We start from the raw sequence: 22,748 nt of genomic DNA, 5'->3' as shown, positions 1-22,748 counted from the left end.
ATTAAATAGATTGTTGAAAGAGACATTGACAGAGGGAGAAGATGGGAAGGGAGCAGAAGAGTAACTGTGATAGAGAAGGAGAGGCTTCCCTCTCCCCCATCTCTGAGTGGTGAAGCGAGAGGCTCATGAGTCTTGTATGTTGATGGCTGTGTGGCAGACAGTGAGGCAGGCTGGGCTATATTAGCATGTGTCAGCACAATCCCTTTCTGCAGCATCATCATTGCTGCCCACAGGGTCCCGTCAGGTCCCCCTGGACAGAGCCACGCCGTGGCAGTGCACCGGCATGTCGGAATCTCTCTATCCATCTCTCTTTCTCTCATACACTCATACCTTATCACTCACTCACTCACTTTTTCTGACTGCAGAGGTCTGTAGGGACAAGGACACAGGGGCCCTTCTCTCCTCTGTCTTGACTGCTGAACAGTCAGCAGTGGGTTTTTGAGCATGGCAGAATACTGTATGTTTCTGTCAGTGTGCTTGTTACAGAATTCAAGACTGCATTAGCATCTGTGGGCGTGAGAGGGTGTGTTTCATCAAATAGCACTAGAGAAGTAGGCCTAAATTTGTCCATTTGGGTGGTGACTCAAATACTTCGGCTACAGTCCAAACACGTTATTTTTACGCCCTTGCCCATCCACTTTCCCTTAGGGGAATCCCCATCGAAACCAGATGCAGTTAGATTGCCATCTTAAGTGGAGGTCCAATTTACTAACGTTGCCCCCTCAGCCCTCGATTTAGCTTGAGGGAGCGAGTGAACAACTTTGGTTCACTCGCAATATGACCCACAACTCAATACAAACTGTAGTCACATGTCAAACTCTGGTGGCCGCAAAGTGTCAAATTTGATTAAAAAAAGGCTGCATTTTCGGCATGTCAGAAAGTGTGAAGCTAGCTTGCTAAAATATATACACACACATTGATTTTAGTGTTGGAAAATTGGCTTAGTCTCGTAGTGAGGAGACTATAAAATGTTGCTAGATTCATTGGAATAAATGACCAAACTATAGAACTAGCTAGCCAGCTATGGGTAACTGTAGCTATCTACCTGACATGAGTCCTAGCTAGATATGTTAGCTTACTAGGTAACATTACATTAATAGCTTTAGGTTGGTTGTTTTTAAGGTCACCTTCATGGACGTTGCCTCTCCGATCATAACTCTCCCTAGCTTGGGCAAGGGACATTTAAGGTACACTCGGATGTGACGATGTAAAACGTAATTCAAGGGCTGAGGGTTTCGGGCCGAGGGCTGTCTACTTTGAGTTTAAAACGCAGCCTTAATCTTTCACACACTCTCCTCTGTGTAGATTTCCCCCTGTTCCACTTCCCCTAGATAACATCTAAACAGTGTCTGCCTTATTCTGCCCCTAAACAGCAGGAAGCAGATTGTACAGTCAACTTTCCTGCCAGTTCTTGACTATGGTGACATCATTTACCAGAATACAGCAGCCTTTGGATGCCGTCTACCATCGTGCCCTTTGCTTTATCACAGGGGACAGTTTTAATAAGCATCACTGCATCCTGTATCAAAAGGTTGGCTGGTCCTCATTAAAGTCCTATAGATCCCTTCACTATTCCCATTTGTGTTTACGAAGTTCTACTACAGTCGTGGCCAAAAGTTTTGAGAATGACACAAATATTAATTTCCACAAAGTTTGCTGCTTCAGTGTCTTTAGATATTTTTGTCAGATGTTACTATGGAATACTGAAGTATAATTACAAGCATTTCATAAGTGTCAAAGGCTTTTATTGACAATTACATGAAGTTGATGCAAATAGTCAATATTTGCAGTGTTGACCCTTCTTTTTCAAGACCTCTGCAATCCGCCCTGGCATGCTGTCAATTAACTTCTGGGCCACATCCTGACTGATGGCAACCCATTCTTGCATAATCAATGCTTGGAGTTTGTCAGAATTTGTGGGTTTTTGTTTGTCCACCCACCTCTTGAGGATTGACCACAAGTTCTCAATGGGATTAAGGTCTGGGGAGTTTCCTGGCCATGGACCCAAAATATCGATGTTTTGTTCCCCGAGCCACTTAGTTTTCACTTTTGCCTTATGGCAAGGTAATCCATCATGCTGGAAAAGGCATTGTTTGTCACCAAACTGTTCCTGGATGGTTGGGAGAAGTTGCTCTCGGAGGATGTGTTGGTACCATTCTTTATTCATGGCTGTGTTCTTAGGCAAAAATGTGAGTGAGCCCACTCCCTTGGCTGAGAAGCAACCCCACACATGAATGGTCTCAGGATGCTTTACTGTTGGCATGACAGGACTGATGGTAGCGCTCACCTTGTCTTCTCCGAACAAGTTTTTTTCCGGATGCCCCAAACAATTGGAAAGGGGATTCATCAGAGAAAATGACTTTATCCCAGTCCTCAGCAGTCCAATCCCTGTACCTTTTGCAGAATATCAGTCTGTCCCTGACGTTTTTCCTGGAGAGAAGTGGCTTCTTTGCTGCCCTTCTTGTGCAAAGCAATGATGACGGCACGTGTTTCCTTGCAGGTAACCATGATTGACAAATTAAGAACAGTGATTCCAAGTACCACCCTCCTTTTGAAGCTTTTGAAGTGATCTCCAGCCTTGTCCTCGTCAACACTCACACCTGTGTTAACCTCTTACATCTAGACGTTCTGCTAGCAGAACACCTGCTCCAATATCCAATGATAGGCGTGGCGCGAATTACAAATTCCTCAAAAATACAAAAACTTAAATTTTTCAAACATATGACTATTTCACAGCATTTTAAAGACAAGACTCTCCTTTATCTAACCACACTGTCCGATTTCAAAAAGGCTTTACAGCGAAAGCAAAACATTAGATTATGTCAGCAGAGTACCCAGCCAGAAATAATCAGACACCCATTTTTCAAGCTAGCATATGTCACAAAAACCCAGAAGACAGCTAAATGCAGCACTAACCTTTGATGATCTTCATCAGATGACACACCTAGGACATTATGTTATACAATACATGCATGTTTTGTTCAATCAAGTTCATATTTATATCAAAAAACAGCTTTTTACATTAGCATGTGACGTTCAGAACTAGCAAACTTCCGGGGAATTTACTAACAATTTACTAAATTACTCACGATAAACGTTCACAAAAAGCATAACAATTATTTTAAGAATTATAGATACAGAACTCCTCTATGCACTCGATATGTCCGATTTTAAAATAGCTTTTTGGTGAAAGCACATTTTGCAATATTCTAAGTACATAGCCCAGCCATCACGGGCTAGCTATTTAGACACCCGGCAAGTTTAGCCTTCACCAAAATCAGATTTACTATAACAAAAATGTTATTACCTTTGTTGTCTTCGTCAGAATGCACTCCCAGGACTGCTACTTCAATAACAAATGTTGATTTGGTCCCAAATAATCCATCGTTATATCCGAATAGCGGCGTTTTGTTCGTGCGTTCCAGAAACTATCCGAAATGGTAAATCAGGGTCGTGCGCATGGCGCAATTCGTGACAAAAAAATTCTAAATATTCCATTACCGTACTTCGAAGCATGTCAACCGCTGTTTAAAATCAATTTTTATGCAATTTTTCTCGTAAAAAAGCGATAATATTCCGACCGGGAATCTCCTTTTCGGCAAACAGAGGAAAAATCACAAAGACGGGGGCGGCCAGTGCACGCGCCTAAGCCCACAGTCCCTTGATCGGCCACTTGAGAAAGGCGATAATGTGTTTCAGCCTGGGGCTGGAATGACGACATTCAGGTTTTTCCCGGGCTCTGAGAGCCTATGGAAGACGTAGGAAGTGTCACGTTAGAGCAGAGATCCTTTGTAATAGATAGAGATGGCAAAGAAGTTCAAGAAATGGTCAGACAGGCCACTTCCTGTAAAGGAATCTCTCAGGTTTTGACCTGCCATTTGAGTTCTGTTATACTCACAGACAGCATTCAAACAGTTTTAGAAACTTTGGAGTGTTTTCTATCCAAAGCCAATAATTATATGCATATTCTAGTTACTGGGCAGGAGTAGTAACCAGATTAAATCGGGTACGTTTTTTTATCCAGCCGTGAAAATACTGCCCCCTAGCCATAGCAGGTTAACGAGAGAATCACTGACATGATGTCAGCTGGTCCTTTTGTGGTAGGGCTGAAATGCAGTGGACATTTTTTGGGGGGATTCAGTTCATTTGCATGGCAAAGAGGGACTTTCCAATTAATTGCAATTCATCTGATCGCTCTTCATAACATTCTAGAGTATATGCAAATTGCCATCATACAAACTGAGGCAGCAGACTTTGTGAAAAGTAATATTTGTGTCATTCTCAAAACTTTTGGCCACGACTGTACACAAGCTTCTGACTTACCTAACTTCGTTGTTGAAGTATGAAAACATGAGTTACCAAACCTGTTCAACTCTTGAGGTTCCTTGGGTCTGGACTGCATTGGGTAAGTCCGCCTTCAGTTTTAATGACTCCAATTTTTGGAATAACCTGCAGAACTCCCTGCGTCTTGATTCCCTGGTGCCGCTAGGGCAATTTAGTCTTTTATGTTGAATTTGTTAATTGAGAATACATTTGTTTTGATTAAATATTAAAATGTATTGTGTTGAAATTGTAACCTCTAGTTTTTTTATTATTGGTATGTTCGTGTTGAGTTTTCCCATTTGAAAGTTAGACCTGGTCTCAATGAGCTATCCTGATTTTTAAAATGAATAATAAGAAAATAAATATTTTTACCAGTATGCAGCCTCCCTTGCTATAGGCTATTTAATTAAATCTCTTAAACAATGGCTCTCACAACCCCAATCATTATCCCGGCTTGTGCCTGAATTGAATCAGTCCTGCTGCTGCTGTGTTGACCGACATTGGTCGCAATGGACCGTTTCATCATTATGAGTTTGACTATAAGAGCACTAGAGCATGGAGTTATCAAAATCGATTTCACAATTTTTGTTTCCACATCAATGCTCAATATTACAAAGCTGCAGGGATTAGATCATGTGTTTTGGCACAGTGGAACCAGGCTAAAGGGTGATTGAAAGGTATTGTTGGGCAATTCCACAGTAACGGAATTGCGCTGAGACTTTGTTTTTATGAGCGCTTATGTCCGCTTTTTCGCTGAGATTTTTCACTATAAAACTTAATGCCAAACAAATAACATTAATTTGAAAGTTTTTAACAAACCATACGACTCTATGCACAATGACTACTTTTAACAATTTACACTAAACATTTTACAAAAACACATTTGGAAGAACTGTGCAGATGCAAAGTTTGGTAACAAAATTTAAGTAAAATCTCCCTCAGTTTATGTGACGTTTTCCAAAACACTGTTAAATATCTGCTCTGAATTAAGATTCAAAGATGTTTGCAGAAAGAATGGGGTTTCGGCTATGACATGTCACCTTGACTTAGAGAAAATATATTTTGGTTATTGAACTTAAATTTCACTGAATTAAATTATATTTTATTTAATTCAAATTTAAAATCGCAATTCTGTATCCTGTTTACTATTTCAATTAAAATTCAAGAATTTAAATGGAATTTGAGGCATTCTCAATTTGAGGCATTCTCATTTCTGATTTGAGCCCAACTCTGGTTTGGGCTGGACCAAAAGTCTACATCTGTGGACCTTGAAATTAAAACCGGGGTGGGACGTGCCAAAAAACGACTTTGGTGGATGTTGAAATCAAGGCCAAATGTTTTCTGAGATTCCTTTTTGATCCGTTTGACCAGAAATCAAAGCCTATGCTTATTCCTTAACATTAAGGATAGAAAATGCTTGGAAAATGTATATATGCCTTATCTTTAAAAATATATATACTCTTAGCTTTTATTTGACACCAGATTTGACATGCTCCTATGGACTTCACATGTTGGTGCTCATGGGTCCTTTTACATTGAAATGACCTGTTCAGCTTCAGGCGTGTCAGCATGATGAGTGGTGGTCTGTATTCGATTCTCTATCTACAGTAACGTTATCTCCCAAAAAACGGGGCATGTCCTTCTGCACCCCCCCGGGCTCCCTCCTGTGCCCCTGCCTCCTCTGTAGGCCTCTCTAGCCTACTTTTATCTCCAGTGTTTCCCAGGAGATTGGTTATTTTAAGCGGAGCACGATGTTCCGCTCTGCTTTTGTGGATGTGTCGTCCCATCTAGAGCAGGCCGCGGTGTGGAGAATAGAAAGAAATAGCGGAGGAGGAGAGTGGAGGAAGAGATTTAAAACTGCACAGCTCCACCACCCTCCCACACTGTTAGCCAGTGCTGCCTGCCTCTCAATCACTGTTAAGTATTGATGTAGAAGTGTTTATGTTGACCTGGATGGGTCCCCTCCATGTCCTCTGTATTCTAGTGGTGCGTCACTCACCTTTAACGGGTTAGGTGGGGGGGTGAGAGGTTGGTGGGAGCTCTCGACCGGTCGAGGACCTGAGCGTGGCAGGCGGCGTCACTAGGAGCCTCTCTCAAAGCCAGCCTTTGTTCAGTGGATGAGTGACGCAGTGGGAATATTAGCGTGATTAGATGGAATGGCTGAGAGCCAGAGAGGACCACAGTTGCTGCTATTGGGGGGATTGCTATGGTTATGCAATGCTGGGGTAATCACTAGTGGATGACCATGGGCTGCCAGTGTCAGGCCTGCTCTGTGCTCTGCTCTCTCTCTCCCTAGGTTAGGCTTCAGGAGAATAGGGAAAAGAGATTGGATCAGTGGAAACAGTCGAAGGCAGTGAATACAGATCCTGGAGACTAACTGGAGGGTATGATAATACATAATCAGTGATTGCATTATATAGACAATTTAGTTACAATTCAGTTGGATTATTGACACATGGTTGCCAGTGAGGACCTGGAATGAGGAACTGTGTTTTGACCAGAGCTCAGTGTTCTGTTTCTGTGTAGTCATCAGGTGTTGTTCTGCCCTAAGGGTCCAGGTAGATACAGTACACTCTGTCTCAGTCTTCGGCTACATTGTTAAAAAAAGAACATTATGATCCACATAGTAATGACTGTTAAGCAGCATACATGCATAAGGGGCTCTAAGGTAGTTATGCAATGCCCCCCACTTCCAGCAGGTGTAATCCCTCTTATGCTGAATGAGCCCCCTATGTGATCGAGCAACAGGTCTGGGAGAGAGGCTGAGGTGACTGTTGCTGAGGCGTTTAGAGGCTTGGCTGTTCTCCACACTCTGGTCATGTGTGGCGGTCAGGTGCGTGCCCTCGCCCTCTGGCTCTGGGCTGGGGTATATAACAACTGAGCCCAGGGTTGGGGGGGCCTTCCTGGGATCTGAGTGCAGGCAGACCACTGTTGGATGGAGTGGAGTTTCTAATCTCCCTCAGAAAGGAGCTGTGGATCTGAGCGAACGACACCGCTCCATACTGAGCGAATACCCCCGGAGACTCCATCTTTCCTTTCATCCATTTCTGTCTATCTGGGTGTGAGCCAGTTGAGAATGACATTTTATGTCCTTAGTTGTGAAAATAGAGGGATTTCACTGCCTAAGGCGAAGGACTGTTTTTGAATACAGGTATTTTTGGTTAGGATTTTGAACTTTTGTTCTTTGCAGCCGCACTGTTGTAGCCTTGAGGCATGGTTCTGTTATTTGTGGATTCTTTTTGTGGAATCTGCTTTAAGAAAGTTCATAGGCCGTGGATTTTATTTTCTTTGTGTGTTTTACGAGGTCTGTTTTTCAAGACCCACTGCTGGCTAACTTTACCCACTACCACCTAGAAGCTGTTGATTTTACATTTGAGTAATTTAGCAGACGCTCTTATCCAGGGCGACTGACAGCAGTGAGGGCTTACGTTTTCATACTTTTTCGTACTGGTCCCCCGTGGGAACTGAACCCACAACTCTGGCGTTGCAAGCGCCATGCTCTACCCACTGAGCCACACGGGACAAGATCATCAGTTGCTGTTAACTGTTCATCTATGTTACCATTATGTCTCTCCTTTCGTCCACAGGCACCACCGATGAGGACGCCAGCAGTGAATTGACGAGCCACACATAAAGCCCCCCAGTCCCTCCCACCTCCAGCCCCCCTCCCCCCCCTCTGTCCCCCCCCCCCCCTCCTTCTGACCCCTCTCCCCCCACCCCAGACTCACCATGCTGATCAAGGAGTATCGGATCCCAATGCCAATGAGCGTGGACGAGTACCGCATCGCCCAGCTCTACATGATCCAGGTGTGTGGACTTGTACTAGACATGTTTTAATTGGACTTTATCAGAGGAAGGGCTTTGACACTAGCAGGAAGTCAGGCTGATCAGTCATTTCTAACAAATGGGGTTGAGCTCCAGAGCCATTGATTCTGGGCCAGTGCCGTAAACGCATTGTAAACCTCAGCAAAGTGAACAGAGACGTAAGCCACATGATGGGTTGTTAACAATCTGAGGCAGGCAGGAAAGGGATGGAGGAGGGATGGCGTTAAATTGTCCAGTTGGATCAGTGACCCACAGTTACGTGTCCCCCTGACCTCAGCCTTCTCTGTGCTGCCTCGCTCTCTCGCTGGTGTGAAGTTTCCGTGACCATGGTAACCATGACATCAGCAGCGTGCCGGCAGTCAGGTTTTGTTCCAGAGAGAGAGGGGGAGAGTGCGGCGTGAGAGAGAAGAAACAGTGGGGAGAATGGGGGGAAAACGGGAAGAGTAGGAGAGAGATACAGAGGGGGAGAGAAGAGGGAAGAAACAGAGAGAAAAATATTTTGGGCAGAGTAGAAGGCAGTGTGGCTACCCTGTCTTCATTAGTGTATGTGGCTAGGCAACCCCAGGCAGCATGCTGGTCCCTGACTCATCCCCAGTGTAAGCATAGTGGCTGAAGCCTGCCTGGGCCTCTCAGTAGAATTTAAACTCTTCTCTGTACTGTATGAGTATCGTCACTCCAGCCGGCCAGACTTCTCCTGACTCCATGTTCCACACTGCTGTCTCTCATTTATCTTCATACCTAATCACTCTGCCTCCTTAATTGATAGTTAATTGTGAATTCATTATCGCGACTTACATTTGCAAAGATATCACAAATGCAGGGTGTAAGTGAAATTAAGTCGGCACTCTCTCTCGCCCTCTTCCTCCCCCCTCCCGCGTTTAATCACAACCCGTAGTTTTGCTCTTTCAGGAAAGTGAGAACCTTCTCAACAGGAAATATGTCTCCCTGATTTGATACCATATGGCATGTACCAGGATATAATGCTGTCCTCCAGTCAATACAGCCAGCCAGGAAGTTGTGAGGAAGCTGAACAGAAAGTAGAGCTGAGCGATTTAACCAACATTTCGGTTAACTAATTGACTGATGTCGGTTAAATTATTTGAATTCCATTATTTCTTTTTCTTCTGTGAGCTCGATGTGCACACTGGGCTGCAGTTTTCCTAGAGATAAATCCGAACATGCTCGAACTGTGCGATGTAGTAGTTTCCAGCAGGCCAATGTTCTACATAGTTTAGCACAGAAAACGGGATCATTAACTACTATGTCCATAATCCGCGGCTACATGTCCGGCCTATGTTTATTTTACGCCTGCTACGTAAGAGGCATAAGAATGCGCGATAAAGAGGGGTACGTAGAGAGCAGTTGCTCTACAAGGTATTCAGCAGTCAAAATAGTAGGCTTTATTTACTTTGACGAACTACTAAAATAGTGATTTTTGTCAGACAGCATAGGCAGCCGCTCTTTGGAGATGAGATGATGACTTGGAATGAAATAATAAAGTTATCAAATACAACAAACACAATATTTTATCAAGGTAGGCCTTCAGTAACATGAATAACTGATGGTTAATAAGTGATAACCAGTCACTACCATCAGGGACTTTTTAAAATGGTTTTATTCTGTGTTACAGCATTCAACCCACATAATGCATAGTGCGTTTAATGTAAAAAAAATAATAATACCGAAACTTACCTCAAAAAACACAAGTCACTTCGCACCAACAGATTAGTTTAATGACAGACTGTCCTCTATATTTAGTCCTTCCTGAATAGCTTCATATAATGTAGCTTCCTTCCTGAATGTAATTCTTCCTGACTAACTCTTTCTGTTTGGGTTTAACTCCTGGAAGCCTGTCAAAACCATGAGGAAAGACACTGAAATAGCAATGAATTACCCCTGCCTGCATGCCCTTCCTCTTCCTCTTGCTTTGTTTCAGTTTTGTTAGAGACCCTTTATGGTTGACACACAGATCCAACCAGAACATTAGGCCTATTCCCACTGGGCACTGACGTCTGTTCAACGTCTAGTTTTTACATTTGGTTGAACTGTCAACTAATGTGAATTCAACGTCAAATCAACTAAAATATTCACCATGTCATTGGATTAAGGTAAAAGGTTGGGTGAAAAAAAGACAATTCCCTTACGCTGATGACGTTTTGCAAATCCAATCAGTTTTCCATGTTGATTCAACGCCATCATATTGAACGTTTTAGTTGAAATGATGTAGAACCCATGTTGATTCAACCTGTTTCTGGTTAATGGGTTCCTTCAGCTTTACATTTCAATTTGAGTCATTTAGCAGACGCTCTTATCCAGAGCAACTTACAGGAGCAATTAGGGTTAAGTGCCTTGCTTAAGGGCACATCGACGGATTTTTCACCTATTCGGCTTCGAACCAGCGACCTTTCGGTTACTGGCCCAGCACTCCTAACCGTTAGGCTACCTGCCATATTTTTTATCTTCCTGATGGTTTCTTGTGAGATGCAGAGCACCAAGAGCCAACCTCTAGCAGGAGAGCAGGATTGATACTGGCCAGTGGCACGCAGGCTCGCAGGCCACAGGCACCTGTCAGCAGGCTAATGAAGTGCCTTGCATGTGTGTGTGGGTGTATACACACTACAGTATGTCCGTTTGTGTAAGCGTCTGGCTGTGGGCGTGTGTGTGTGTGCAGCTGTGCGTACATTGGCCTATACTGTATGCGTTGCGGAGTGTTTTTGAGCATCTGCTTGTGTGTGTACAAAACATTATGAACACCTTCCTAATATTGAGTTGCACCCCCTTTTGTCCTCAGAACAGCCTCAATTCGTCAGGGTGTGGACTCTACAAGGTGCCGAAAGCGTTCCACAGGGATGTTGACACCAATGCTTACCACAGTTGGCTGGATGTCCTTTGGGTGGTGGGCCAGTCTTGATACCCATGGAAACCCTGTTTACATTTACATTTAAGTCATTTAGCAGACGCTCTTATCCAGAGCGACTTACAAATATATGCATTCACCATATGATATCCAGTGGAACAACCACTTTACAATAGTGCATCTAAATCTTTTAAGGGGGGGGGGGGGGTGTTAGAAGGATTACTATATCCTATCCCAGGTATTCCTTAAAGAGGTGGGGTTTCAGGTGTCTCCGGAAGGTGGTGATTGACTCCGCTGTCCTGGCGTCGTGAGGGAGCTTGTTCCACCATTGGGGTGCCAGAGCAGCGAACAGTTTTGACTGGGCTGAGCGGGAACTGTGCTTCCTCAGAGGTAGGGAGGCGAGCAGGCCAGAGGTGGATGAACGCAGTGCCCTTGTTTGGGTGTAGGGTCTGATCAGAGCCTGAAGGTACGGAGGTGCCGTTCCCCTCACAGCTCCGTAGGCAAGCACCATGGTCTTGTAGCGGATGCGAGCTTCAACTGGAAGCCAGTGGAGAGAGCGGAGGAGCGGGGTGACATGAGAGAACTTGGGAAGGTTGAACACCAGACGGGCTGCGGCGTTCTGGATGAGTTGTAGGGGTGAATGGCACAGGCAGGGAGCCCAGCCAACAGCGAGTTGCAGTAATCCAGACGGGAGATGACAAGTGCCTGGATTAGGACCTGTGCCGCTTCCTGTGTGAGGCAGGGTCGTACTCTGCGAATGTTGTAGAGTATGAACCTACAGGATCGGGTCACCGCCTTGATGTTAGTAGAGAACGACAGGGTGTTGTCCAGGGTCACGCCAAGGTTCTTAGCACTCTGGGAGGAGGACACAATGGAGTTGTCAACCGTGATGGCGAGATCATGGAACGGGCAGTCCTTCCCCGGGAGGAAGAGCAGCTCCGTCTTGCCGAGGTTCAGCTTGAGGTGGTGATCCATCATCCACACTGATATGTCTGCCAGACATGCAGAGATGCGATTCGCCACCTGGTTATCAGAAGGGGGAAAGGAGAAGATTAATTGTGTGTCGTCTGCATAGCAATGATGATAGGAGAGACCATGTGAGGATATGACAGAGCCAAGTGACTTGGTGTATAGCGAGAATAGGAGAGGGCCTAGAACAGAGCCCTGGGGGACACCAGTAGTGAGAGCACGTGGTGCGGAGACAGATTCTCGCCACGCCACCTGGTAGGAGCGACCTGTCAGGTAGGACGCAATCCAAGCGTGGGCCGCGCCGGAGATGCCTGTTCAAAGGCACCTCAATCTTTTGTCTTGCCCAGTCACCCTCTGAATGGTACACATACATAATCCTTGTCTAAATTGTCTCAACTCTTAAAAATCCTTCTTTAACCTGTCTCCTCCCCTTCATCTACACTGATTTGAAGTGGATTTAACAGTGACATCAATAAAGGATCATAGCTTTCACCTGGATTCACCTGGTCAGTCTATGTCATGGAAAGAGCAGTTGTTCAGTCTGTGTCTGTGGAGCTGTGTCTGTGGAGCTGTGTCTGTGGAGCTGTGTCTGTGGAGCTGTGTCTGTGGAGCTGTGTCTGTGGAGCTGTGTCTGTGGAGCTGTGTCTGTGGAGCTGTGTCTGTGGAGCTGTGTCTGTGGAGCGGTGTCTGTGGAGCGGTGTCTGTGGAGCGGTGTCTGTGGAGCGGTGTCTGTGGGCGGGCGGGAGCGGTGTCTGTGGCGGCGGGAGCTGTGTCTGTGGAGCTGTGTCTGTGGAGCTGTGTCTGTGGAGCTGTGTCTGTGGAGCTGTGTCTGGGGCTGTGTCGGCGGAGAGCAGGGTGGGTGGCTAATGAACGACCTGTCAGAGGTAATGAGGGCCGGAGGGCTGGACACCTCACGCACCATCTCATCTCCCCACCACACCACTGATTCACTGCCTACGGTCCTTCACTATCCTGCTCTCCTTCACTATCCTGCTCTCCTTCACTATCCTGCTCTCCTTCACTATCCTGCGCTCCTTCACTATCCTGCTCTCCTTCACTACCCTGCGCTTCTTCACTATCCTGCGCTTCTTCACTATCCTGCTCTCCTTCACTATCCTGCTCTCCTTCACTATCCTGCTCTCCTTCACTACCCTGCTCTCCTTCACTATCCTGCTCTCCTTCACTACCCTGCTCTCCTTCACTATCCTGCTCTCCTTCACTATCCTGCTCTCCTTCACTATCCTGCTCTCCTTCACTATCCTGCTCTCCTTCACTATCCTGCTCTCCTTCACTACCCTGCTCTCCTTCACTATCCTGCTCTCCTTCACTATCCTGCTCTCCTTCACTATCCTGCTCTCCTTCACTACCCTGCTCTCCTTCACTATCCTGCTCTCCTTCACTACCCTGCTCTCCTTCACTATCCTGCTCTCCTTCACTATCCTGCTCTCCTTCACTACCCTGCTCTCCTTCACTACCCTGCTCTCCTTCACTATCCTGCTCTCCTTCACTATCCTGCTCTCCTTCACTATCCTGCTCTCCTTCACTATCCTGCGCTCCTTCACTACCCTGCGCTCCTTCACTACCCTGCGCTCCTTCACTATCCTGCGCTCCTTCACTATCCTGCGCTCCTTCACTATCCTGCTCTCCTTCACTACCCTGCTCTCCTTCACTACCCTGCGCTCCTTCACTATCCTGCGCTCCTTCACTATCCTGCGCTCCTTCACTATCCTGCTCTCCTTCACTACCCTGCTCTCCTTCACTATCCTGCTCTCCTTCACTATCCTGCTCTCCTTCACTACCCTGCTCTCCTTCACTATCCTGCTCTCCTTCACTATCCTGCTCTCCTTCACTATCCTGCTCTCCTTCACTATCCTGCTCTCCTTCACTATCCTGCTCTCCTTCACTATCCTGCTCTCCTTCACTATCCTGCTCTCCTTCACTACCCTGCTCTCCTTCACTATCCTGCTCTCCTTCACTATCCTGCTCTCCTTCACTATCCTGCTCTCCTTCACTATCCTGCTCTCCTTCACTATCCTGCTCTCCTTCACTACCCTGCTCTCCTTCACTACCCTGCTCTCCTTCACTATCCTGCTCTCCTTCACTATCCTGCTCTCCTTCACTATCCTGCGCTCCTTCACTATCCTGCTCTCCTTCACTATCCTGCTCTCCTTCACTATCCTGCTCTCCTTCACTATCCTGCTCTCCTTCACTATCCTGCTCTCCTTCACTACCCTGCTCTCCTTCACTATCCTGCTCTCCTTCTCCATGCCGGAAATGCTGTCTGTAATTAGTCAAATACATGTATCAGAGTTTCAAAGTGAAGAATAGAAGTGGCTCAGGTATTACATGTAACGTTGACTCTATTATTAACTCAGACTCTCTGGAAATGTTGTACTGTACTCCTTGCCCTTTGCTCTTCAACTTTTCAGCGTCCTCAGCACTTGGACTCTGTTACCTAGTGTACCTTTAGCACTCCTGTTTCCCTCATTTTTACATCATGAAGTCTCTCCCTGATGGATCTCACTGTGTTATGTTTGAAAAGTAAAGTCATCCAACCATTAAGTCCCCTATGGTGTCTCCTTTCAGCCCCCCCTGTCTGTGGTGAACCTGGAATGTAAATATGGGCAAGGTGTTTTTCACTGAGCTGGCTGGGCAACTCTCCTGACTAAGCAGTGTAGATCATACCTGGATGCAATGGTTATTATCCACACATGAGTCATGACATGGTGTGTTTACAACTGTCAGCTGTCTGGAACTTTGCCAGCAGGGTAGAGTTTGTTCAAGCATTAGTTGTATGGCAGAAAACCTTTGTGTGTCGCCTATGGAACAAGTGAAATAACAGACCTGGTGCTTTCTAGACCTACTAGAAACAGCCTTGAACCTAATGGAATCGGGTACTCAAGCAACATCATGCCTTGGTGATTCCCCGATTCTGTTGAAGCTAAATCACCACATCATCTGTGTTTTAGATTCATAAAAACAACATTTGTAGCAGTTGAATTGTTTTGGGTTTAGGGGGATGCCACACTTGACTTGTTGTCTTTCCAGCAGTGTGCTTCTCCTGACCTCCCTTGTTTAACCTCATTTCAGTCTTTAGTTGACCTTTGACCTATGCTTCCTCACCTAACCCGTCACTGAAAATCTATTCTGAACAGAAAAAGAGCCGGGATGAGACCTGTGGCGAGGGCAGCGGAGTAGAGATCCTGGAGAACAAGCCATATGATGACGGCCCAGGGGGAATCGGCCAGTACACCCACAAGGTTTACCACATCGGCATGCACATCCCCAGCTGGTTCCGCTCCATCCTGCCCAAGGCAGCACTCCGGGTGGAGGAGGAGTCCTGGAACGCCTATCCCTACACCCGCACAAGGTGTGAGACTACTGCCACCTACAGGAGTACCACCCTTACACCCCCACGCACACAGGCGTACCACCCTTACACCCCACACAGAGAAGTACTACCCTTATACCCCTATACAGTCAGGGAGCCTCCCCCACTTCCACAGGAAAAGCTTAACATGTTGAGACAGCAACCCCTTCAGTACAGTATGATGAGACTGTTTCCCCTAAGCTTATACTCAACGTCAAACCTTATCCACAATGGAGTGATTGTTTATCCAATCTGTCCCTTCAGGAAAATACTGTTACTAAGAGCCAAATAAAGAGCCAAGAAAATCTTCCAGAGCAGTTGTCAGAACACTGCTGAGCGTGCCAACCAAGACATGGACAGTCTTCAGGTCAGCAGCTCTGCTAGCCAGCCTGTCATTAAGAGTTGATGACCCCCCCAGTCTTAGTGTCTGTCTGTCTGGTGCCTGGGCAGAGCCGCAGGTGTGAGGCTGCTGAAATGAGAAGCGCCCCTTGAAAACACTGTCAAGGTATTGATAGACTGGAGCCATCTGCTGACACATTTATCAAAGCAGTGACAGCTCTGCTGTAGACGACTGAGAGATGGGCAGGGCTAGCACCTCTACACCACGCCTGGAGCCAGAAACTGGGAGAGGGAGCGCGGGTGAGAAAGATCGAGAGTGACAGACAGAGACAAAGACAAGCAGTAGCTAACTCTTGCCATGTAGACATATTTTGAGCCTGCCCATCATTTAACAAAGAACCCACTCAATAACAGAGACATCAAGATGTTTCCACCAGTCATTTCCCTGTGAGTATATAGTGTGTCCAGGTCAACATACTGTGGTTATTTATTACAGTGACCTCTAAGCTTGCTTTCTCCTCCAGGTACACCTGTCCCTTTGTTGAGAAATTCTCCATTGACATTGAGACATACTACAAGCCAGACACAGGGAACCAGCCAGACGTCTTCAACATGTCCCCAGTCGAGAAGAGGCTAAGGACTCTGGGTAAGAACCTGTGGTGCCAGTCTGGGAGAAATAGTGGGAGATTAGAAGGACACTATAGCCTCAGACCATGGTGTCCAAATTGACAGCACTGTTAGATGAAGATTATTCTTCACAATGGACAACTTGCAAAATGACAGACCTATGTAATTGGTCTCGTTTTAAATAGTCATGATTAGTATTGAGGGCTTCCTGACGCATGACCTCCACAAGGGTTAGAGGGAAGCTCCTGGGCTCACACAGCAGCCAGTAGAGTAGAGTCCCACTGGTGGCCGTTTGCTACCACTGCAGCTGTTTTCCTGTTGTTGGCGGCAACAGAGAGGCTGTCACGCTGCTCAGATGCTCATGGTTTGAGGGCATGCAGTGACCCAATTTACACAATTCATTGCCAGTGTTCCTGAGATGTCATGAATGACATTTTTACCCTGGTTCATCCTCAGCTGTGGACCGAAAAGAGAAAAGGTTTGTCCTAGAAATACCAAATCCAGTGTGTACTATTAAGTGTCCTAGATTTAATTAACGTGTCAAAATAACTTGGTTGTTAAACAATTTTGTTTCGACCAACAGCCATAAACGACTGGCTATGTAGGAAAATGTGGACACCCCAACAACCCACCTGCTCATATGTACAATGTTATTTTTGACACGTGTTCACATTAGACTCTCTTGCAGACCCCATCGACATTGTCAAAGATCCCATCCCCCCACATGAGTACATGCAAGAGGAGGACCCTCGGATCTACAGGTCAGACAAGACCAAGAGAGGGCCTCTGCAGGAGGACTGGATCGAGGAGTACAACAACAACCCGGGGAAGACGCCCATCATGTGTGCTTACAAACTGTGCAAGGTGGAGTTCCGCTACTGGGGCATGCAGTCCAAGATCGAGCGCTTCATCCATGATGTAGGTGCGTATCAGATGCGATTAGGCGTTGAAAGAGTACTATGAACCATACCTTGATATATCCCTTCCTCGGTGCTGGCTATATGAGTGCTTGGTCCAAGAGAAGTAGTGTTTCCATACTACAGGCATGCTGCTGCTGACTAGTTTAGCTAGCAAACTTCAGCTGAAATCGTGTCAAGATGTTTGAGGTGGCGGCCAGGTGGGATACACTGATGTTTTCCAGTGCTGTCTGTCTAAAATAATCTCCCCTCCCTCAGGGCTGAGGAAGGTGATGGTGCGGGCCCACCGGCAGGCCTGGTGCTGGCAGGATGAGTGGTACGGCTTGACCATTGAGGACATCAGACAGCTGGAGCTTGAGACCCAGCTGGCCCTGGCTCAGAAGATGGCCCAGTTCAGCCAGGCAGAGGAGGCCACCGAGGCCAATGGAGCTGCTTCATCCCCAGACAAGAACCAGGAGGCCAAAGATACCATCAGCTCCTTAGAAACTGAGGAGGTGGTCAGTGCAGTGGGCGGGGGAGACACTCTCCAAACAAAACGAGCAGGGCTCACCAAGCAGTGGTCCACCTCCTCCAGATCCTCCCGCTCATCCAAGAGAGGAGGTGAGACGTTTGAGCCCAATTGTCTGTATCCGTGTGGAGATATTGAACTGTATAACAAGCAGGTGGTGTACAGACATCATGTGTTATTGAGTATGTATCTAGGTGCTGTATCTAAACTACCACTGTCCCTGCTTTATCCAGATTTTGTTTACCTGCCTGTTCAATATACAGTCTAAGGACAAACACCTCTCCTACAGAGAGTACAACCCCCATCCCCACCTTTAAACACCAGTCAGAATCCTGCCTGCCACCAGTCAGCCTCATTTCACCCCTTATTACCTAGGAACGGGAATTGCCAGGGACCTCACGATGTGATATTATCACGATACTTAGGTGCCGGGATGATATATATTGCTATTTGGTACTGTGATTTTATTGCGATTCAATTATCCAAACATATTGCTCACTATGTGTCTGCTGCAGAAGTACAAGAGAGAGCCATGAGAAAACAAGTTTTGATCAGTCATGGAAATAAAAGTGCTCAAAACAGATTGGCTCCCTATTTGAAAAGAAGATGGAGAACAGGCTATGAAGGAAAAATACTCCGTTTTGGTGCAGGTACAGCCAACTAGCGCAAAAATAATATTGTGTTTTTGTCAATATGTTACGCTATATCGTCAAAGATAATATCCCGATATGTAACTGTATATCATTTTTTCCCCCCATCACTATTATTATCCCCCTCTACTGCGCTCTCCTGGGCTATTTATAGCAGCAGTATTGACATCACAGGCTAGAGGAGGCTGACTCTCTTCACACTGACCCTCCGCTCCACCTCTGCTGCTCCCCTCTCTGGGCTGACAGGCACAGCTGCGCTCCCTAGCCCATGAGCATCCAGCATGGGCCAGCCAGGCTTTCAAAGAGACATTTCTGTGTGCTAATTGACTGTCGGTGTGTCTGTGTTATGTTGGACTCCACTCTTCACTCCCCCTCCTGACCACTGAGCAATTGATCTGTGATTAAGTCAAGCATAACAGAGACTGTGTGTGTGTGTGTGTGTGTGTGTGTGTGTGTGTGTGTGTGTGTGTGTGTGTGTGTGTGTGTGTGTGTGTGGTGTGTGTGTGTGTGTGTGTGTGTGTGTGTGTGTGTGTGTGTGTGTGTGTGTGTGTGTGTGTGTGTGTGTGTGTGTGTGCGCGCACACGCGTGTGCATCAGTGGGAATATGATGCAGTTGGGTCTTAAAATAACAGCGGTACGGTTTGTTCCCCTCTGTTTCAGCGAGCCCATCACGGCACAGCCTCTCTGAATGGAGGATGCAGAGCATAGCACGAGACTCCGACGACAGCTCAGAAGAGGAGTTCTTTGATGCTCACGGTAAAACCACCATTTTGATGTAGTCCTCTTAGAGTCCTAGAGTAGGTTACAGTAGACACTAGTAGTGTGTTCCATTCCCGTAACCCTACTGTTGCTTCCTCCTTTGACTCTGCATGCGTCTCTTCAACACAGATCAGTTCTTAAGCTACCCAGATACCCAGCATGCTTTTGGCCTGCGGTTGAAATAGGTGGGTGTAGCTCGCCACTTCTGTTCATCTGCTGGGTGAGCCCAGGAGAGGACTCACCCCGGGTTTTGGCTTGTCCTGAAGAAGTGCTGAAATCATCACCCTCTACCTTCACCTGTTCCCCACTGACAAAACTATCTCACCCTGCCTTCCTACACACACACAACACACACCTTTACGCCCTCGCTATTGCACTTATCAGACAGTTCGTAAAGACTAAGTCTGTACTTCGTAAAGCTCATCACCTCCCCACATCCACCACACATTGCCTGTTGAGAGTCAATCATCCCATCATGTCAATCCACAAAATGATGTTCTATTACCTGTACGTGTATGTGTGGAAGCATGATTAACTTAGATTTGTTTATATGACATAATAAAGTAAGAAGTAATGAAATAAGAATAATAAAGCAATGCATGATTCCTTTGTATCTATTTATTTAGATGATACTGATGCTATGTGGATTAAATCTGTATCAACTGTTGAAATGGTCATGAGATGTCATGAAGTAACTGCATTGTAAATGTGCATTTAGCTGCATGTTCAAATATATATAGCTGTATGCTTTTGGTGTTTGTGCCATTATTTATGTTCACAATGAGATGGTAGCTGTTTCTGGTGAATATAAATGATTGTTTCATCCCTGGATTCATCTGTTTTTCCTCTAACTATCATAGCGTGGTATGTATACACCATTATGCACACCCCAGTAGGTGGCTATCGGGAGTCTTCAACTTTTCATTGGCCACCTGATTAGTTATTTTAAATCAATTAAAATGTGGAAACTAAATGCTGAAACATAATCAAATAATACTTCACTGTAACTATTTTATTACACAAGCAACCCTACTCAGTCTCTTCATGAGTTAATCCCTTGATAATGAACTCTGAAAACATTGCCATAATGAGCAAAGATTTCTAGAGCAGCAGTTTGGTGGGGGTTGTAATGTAATAGGACAGTAAGTACTGACATTGGTTCCATGGAGTCTTTTCCTCATTACAGTTTCCTTGTGAGTAGTACAGTGGCATATCATAAGAGCTGAGAACACCCATGCCTTGTCTCTGTATGAGCCGTTCATTAAGATTACCGTGATCAGATGGTGACACGATTTTATAGAGAGTACAAGGATGACAACAGCATACATACAGGCATATGTAATATGCATACATATGTCTAATTAAATGAACAGAATCAAGTCTGATAGTAGGCATATAGCTGTAACATTCCGTCATCGTAGTGCCACAGTACTTACACTGTATCCATTCATGACCATTGCATGTCAGATCATGGAATGATTAAACCAATGTGACACATGAATGCTACTGCTCTGTAGCATCGTTTGAATAAATTCACACTGAAAAGTGTTTGAGCGTACTCCGATAAATGCTCCTGCTCATGTAGCAGCTTTTACACTGCTCAGCTTCTTTACCTGGACTGAGCTTCTCCCTGATCTGTGCAACTGAGGACCAGCAAAACATTGTTTTGGAGGTTTGAGTGGTGACCTTTTGATAAAGCGGATGTGCATAGGCTACAGGTTGTGTAATGTGATTTCACTGAAAGATCCCAGTGGCTTGGGGATTTGATTGAGGAGGCTATGCTATTCCAAAACCACTATGGTTTCTAAAGGAACATACAATTCAGGGTAGTAATTACTTTATCAGTATTAATATTTATCTACAATGATTGGCCACAATATCCTATGGTAGAGATCAGGGTGTACTGTATGTTTATCTCTATCTGTACTCAGCCAGTAAACGGAAGCCCCTTTCACATTTGTGAACATATAAATGTCTAAAACGTTCAGTGTTCCTTGTCACAGAATGTTTGAGAATGATCTGTGACTGGTCATCTGGGCCCAGTTTTTCAAATGTTATCTGGATTTCGCCTCTAGGGAAGGATTAAATGCATAGAAATATAATGAAAAGAACGGATGAATCATTGACTTGAATGGGCACCCCCCCCCCCCATTCTATTCATTCTATTTCTATGCATTTAATCCTATCTGATAGGCAAAATCCAGATGGATAACTTTTGAAAAACAGGGCCCTAAATATCAGTGGTGTAAAGTACTTAAGTAAAAATACTTTAAAGTACTACGTTTTTTGGGGTATCTGTACTTTACTATTTATATTTTTGACAACTTTTACTTAACTACATTCCTAAAGAAAATATTGTACTTTTTACTCCATACATTTTCCCTGACAACCCAAAGTAGTCGTTACATTTTGAATGCTTAGCAAGACAGGAACATTGTGAAATTCACGCACTTACCAGGAGAACACGTGGTCATCCCTACTGCCTGCCTATGTTCTGGCGGACTCACAAACACAAATGCATCTTTTGTAAATAATGTCTGAGTGTTGGAGTGTGCCCCTGGCTATCCATACATTTTTTTAAACAAGAAAATGGTGCAGTCAGCTTTGCTTTCTATAAGGAATTTGAATTATTTATACTTTTAGTTTTGATACTTAAGTATATTTTAGCAATTATATTTACTTTTGATACTTAAGTTTATTTGAAACCAAACACTTTTAAACTTTTACTCAAGTAGTACTTGGTGCCTTCCCCTCGTACTTGAGTAACTTTCTATTAAGGTATCTTTACTTTTACTCAAGTATAAAAATGGGGTACTTTTTCCACCACTGCTGAATATATTGTAGATGGGATAAAATGGCACATTGACTTAACAGGTGTTATACTTGGTAATATGGACACCTGGTAAAACAAATCCTGTCCCTTCTCCCCACAGAGGACTTGTCAGATGATGAACAGATTTTCCCCAAGGAGATTGCCAAGTGGAACTCCAATGACCTCATGGACAAGATTGAGGCGGCTGATGCAGAAGACATTCCTGGTATGGAGACAAACGCTGTGTGTTGTATTATGGGAGATAGGCGAGACAGAGGAGATGGAGTTCGTGTCAGTGTCTTTTTTTACCGACAGTGTTATATTACTCTGATTCTCGACGTTAAAGTGTGTCTGTGGATGTTTCTGCAGGAGAGCTGTACAAGGATATGGCAGGGGACTATGAGAGGGCAGCCAGCGAGGAGAGACTAGATGAGGTAGGTACTTGAGAGGGTGAAGGGCTTTTCATCTGAACCTTGGTATACCAACAACACCATGACAGCCAGACCCAAAATCCGTAACATGTTACATACAGTTGAAGTCGGAAGTTTACATACATCTTAGCCAAATACATTTAAACTCAGTTTTTCACAATTCCTGCCATTTAATCCTAGTAAAAATTCCCTGTCTTAGGTCAGTTAGGAACACCACTGAATGATTTTCTTTCATCACATTCCCAGTGGGTCAGAAGTTTACATACACTCAATTAGTATTTGGTAGCATTGCCTTTAAATTGTTTAATTTGGGTTAATCATTTCAGGTAGCCTTCCACAAGCTTCCCACAATAAGTTGGGTG

At 45.2% G+C, this 22,748-nt stretch overlaps 1 protein-coding gene across 6 annotated transcripts in view; it reads left to right on the top strand.

Annotated features, from left to right (window-relative positions):
• LOC106585272 (membrane-associated phosphatidylinositol transfer protein 2) overlaps positions 1–22,748 on the top strand; it is an 88,331-nt gene that overhangs the window by 48,068 nt on the left and 17,515 nt on the right. For 5 of the 6 annotated variants that reach the window (XM_082968550.1, XM_082968551.1, XM_014171322.3 and 2 more), the window contains exons 2-9: positions 7,911–8,130; positions 15,130–15,344; positions 16,208–16,329; positions 16,999–17,232; positions 17,486–17,827; positions 19,045–19,140; positions 22,077–22,181; positions 22,325–22,389. In XM_082968550.1, coding sequence (XP_082824676.1) covers positions 8,053–8,130; positions 15,130–15,344; positions 16,208–16,329; positions 16,999–17,232; positions 17,486–17,827; positions 19,045–19,140; positions 22,077–22,181; positions 22,325–22,389 — 1,257 coding nt within the window. In that variant the 5' untranslated portion in view covers positions 7,911–8,052. Of the gene's footprint in view, positions 1–7,910; positions 8,131–15,129; positions 15,345–15,393; positions 16,131–16,207; positions 16,330–16,998; positions 17,233–17,485; positions 17,828–19,044; positions 19,141–22,076; positions 22,182–22,324; positions 22,390–22,748 lie in introns of those variants that run through there. The other variant, XM_045706653.2, reaches the window with a different exon arrangement.

The sequence above is a fragment of the Salmo salar genome, chromosome 24 (genome assembly GCF_965601325.2).
Source record: "Salmo salar chromosome 24, fSalSal1, whole genome shotgun sequence".
In the NCBI taxonomy this organism is placed as follows: domain Eukaryota; kingdom Metazoa; phylum Chordata; class Actinopteri; order Salmoniformes; family Salmonidae; genus Salmo; species Salmo salar.
Note: the sequence above shows the minus strand (reverse complement) of the source record. Positions and strands in the feature narration are given on the sequence as shown.